Genomic DNA, 2,508 nt, shown 5'->3' with positions numbered 1-2,508 from the left:
AAAAAAAAAAAAAGTTGTGTGTAGATTTACTGAGATATCGCCAAGTTCTGGTTTATAGTGTTGTTTGGTTCTGAGATAGGTATTTGACACAGGAGTACAATTTTAAGAATCAGACCACAGGAGTGAGGCCACAGTCCTGCACTTCAATTCCAGTCCTACTCCAGCTGTCCTCAACTGCCCTCAGGTAACACGTGTCACCATGAGGTTTCCCCCAATACCCATTCTGTTGGCCTTATAGGAAATGTTTGCAAACATCGGATTGGTTGGCACAGGTTGGCACCTACTGGGGACTACAGGGCTCTAACACTCAGTGCCTCCCAGTTCAAAGCAGAAGAACAGAGAGGAGGTTTAACGAAGTCTCAGGTTTATGATAATCATACTTCATACCCACTCACCTCACTCTGAATCACCAGATAGCATCCTGGTTTCAAGACTGATCTCTAGTAGAAAGAACAAGAGGCGGGAAGCCCAGCTTCTACTTCCCAGTGCGGCCACCAACCAGCTGGTGTTTCAGGCTCGTCCCTCTGCCCCAGCCCACATTCTTCGTCTGTACCAGGAGCTGGCCTTGATCACATTTCCTAAGGGAGCTCTGTGAAACATCAGCCCCAGAACTCAGAACTCTGGAGCCAAATGGTCTTTATGATCACGGCCCATCCATGTACATCACAGGCTCGGAGAAGGCCTGCACCAGGCCACCAATGCACCTGTGTTTAACTCAGAAACTTAACACCAAGTAACCTCCAGTGGCCCTGGAATTCTAGGACCTGCATCAGAGGGGTGCTGGAGTGGATGCTCCCCTCCGTCCGTTTCTGTCTCGTGTGGGAAAACGCAAAGCCCAGTGGGCAGCACCACGGCCATCCTCATCCCCACATCAATTAGAACTGCTCTTCCTTTACCCATTGTGGCATTCAACTCACTGTTTTATCTAAAGCAAAAAACAGTGAGAACCACAGGGGATAATAATGCCAGCATACACCTTCCAGCTCTTCATCCAATAGAGCAGACAAAACAGCATGTGCCCTCAGCCTGGCCACCTCCTGCTCCCTACCATTTAAATGAAAACAGAACAAAACAAAGCAAAATGCTAAGTAATACCAAACCAGGCTCAGGTGAGAATTAAGTGAGATGACACACAGAGAGCACGTAGAACTGTGCTGCCACACAGCAAGCATCCTTCAACTTTAGTGGCTCTAAGGCCACTATCGTTACACTAAATGTTGATTGTTACTCATGCCATCCTCACTTCTGTGAAGGTTGCTATAAGCTCAATCTCCTAGCGCAAGACTTATCAATGAGGAAGCGCTTCTCTAAGAATTAGATTCCCCTATAACAGCAGCCATTCCTTTTCTGACTCTTACTTTGTGCAGACTCTATGCCAAGAATGTCCTTTAACATAATCCTTGGGGGAAAATTGCTATAAGGCAGATACTATTACTACCCTGCCTTGTAGCGGGAATGAAACAAGCCCAGAAAGGTACTCAGTAAAACAAGGCCCAAAAGGTGCTCAAAGAAAATGAGAGGTCCCGGTTGATTAGTGATGTCTGTTCTATGTGCAGCATCAACAAGGTGCTCAGTGAGTCTTAGTTGATTAGCAATGTCTGCCACAGGCACAGCAATAGGAGGTCAGCACCAGAGATGCCCAGGATCATACAGGCAGTGAGAGCAGAGCAAGACTCAAACTCAGTCCTCAGCAATCTCAAAAACTATATGTTGCTGTCTATATGCATCTCTTAATCCCACCAAGATCTCATCTCCTTGAGGACTAAGTCTTGGGTATTTTATTTTTGAAGGCCTCCATACCACTGAGCACAGGCATACAGCAGATGCCAAGAAATGCCAGTTCTTCTTATAAGGAGGTGGACTTTGCATACTAAGGCTTGCTGTGTGCTTGCTGGAATGTCAGCTCCAAAAAGACAAATTTTTGCCCGTTGAGTTCACTACTGTCTTCCCAATACCTATAAAAGAACTGGCACAATCAGTGCCATCTGAGCAGTTACTTGGCCATATCCGCCTATCCAGCACTTGCTAGCTGGCTGGACACGGATGATATCCATCTTCCAGATGAGAAAGCAGTGGCTCAGGAAATTTAAATTCCCTCTCAGGATCTCACAACCGGTAAGTGGCAAAGCCAGTCCGCCCGATTCTAAATTCCACACTAACCAGAAAACTACCCCTTAAAACTCCCACTCACCTGCAGATGGGAATAGCAGGCACCAGCTGCTTGGGCCAAGTCGGCGGCACCAGCAAGATGGACTCAGGAGCAGAGTTTCTCCTCTCCTCCTGCTCGCAGGGCCCCAAGAACTCCACCGTGGGGTAGATGTGGCGGGCCAGGCCGGCCTTGGCTGGGGCAGCGGACACAGGTGATGGGTCTGGGCTGGTCTTCCACACCTTGGGGGGGATCCCGCAAGGCGAGTCGGTGGCGAGGCTGTTCAGGGCATCCATGAGGACGGCGGAGCCTGCTGTGGGGGGGTACCCGGCCGGGGCGCCGTTGTCCCTGGGGGCCACGTG

At 49.2% G+C, this 2,508-nt stretch overlaps 1 protein-coding gene across 1 annotated transcript in view; it reads right to left on the bottom strand.

The window, feature by feature from the left end:
• Positions 1-2,508, bottom strand: part of Nfatc2 (nuclear factor of activated T cells 2) — a 95,236-nt gene that overhangs the window by 91,777 nt on the left and 951 nt on the right. The window contains 1 exon segment of the mRNA XM_033767068.1: positions 2,192-2,508. This exon segment is cut by the window's right edge and continues 54 nt beyond it. Within this exon segment, the coding sequence (XP_033622959.1) occupies positions 2,192-2,508 (317 nt within the window).

Source organism: Fukomys damarensis, unplaced genomic scaffold (assembly GCF_012274545.1).
Source record: "Fukomys damarensis isolate Sample0158 unplaced genomic scaffold, DMR_v1.0_HiC HiC_scaffold_22, whole genome shotgun sequence".
NCBI lineage: Eukaryota > Metazoa > Chordata > Mammalia > Rodentia > Bathyergidae > Fukomys > Fukomys damarensis.
The sequence above is the reverse complement of the archived record's forward strand: the minus strand, read 5'-3'. Positions and strand labels throughout refer to the sequence as shown.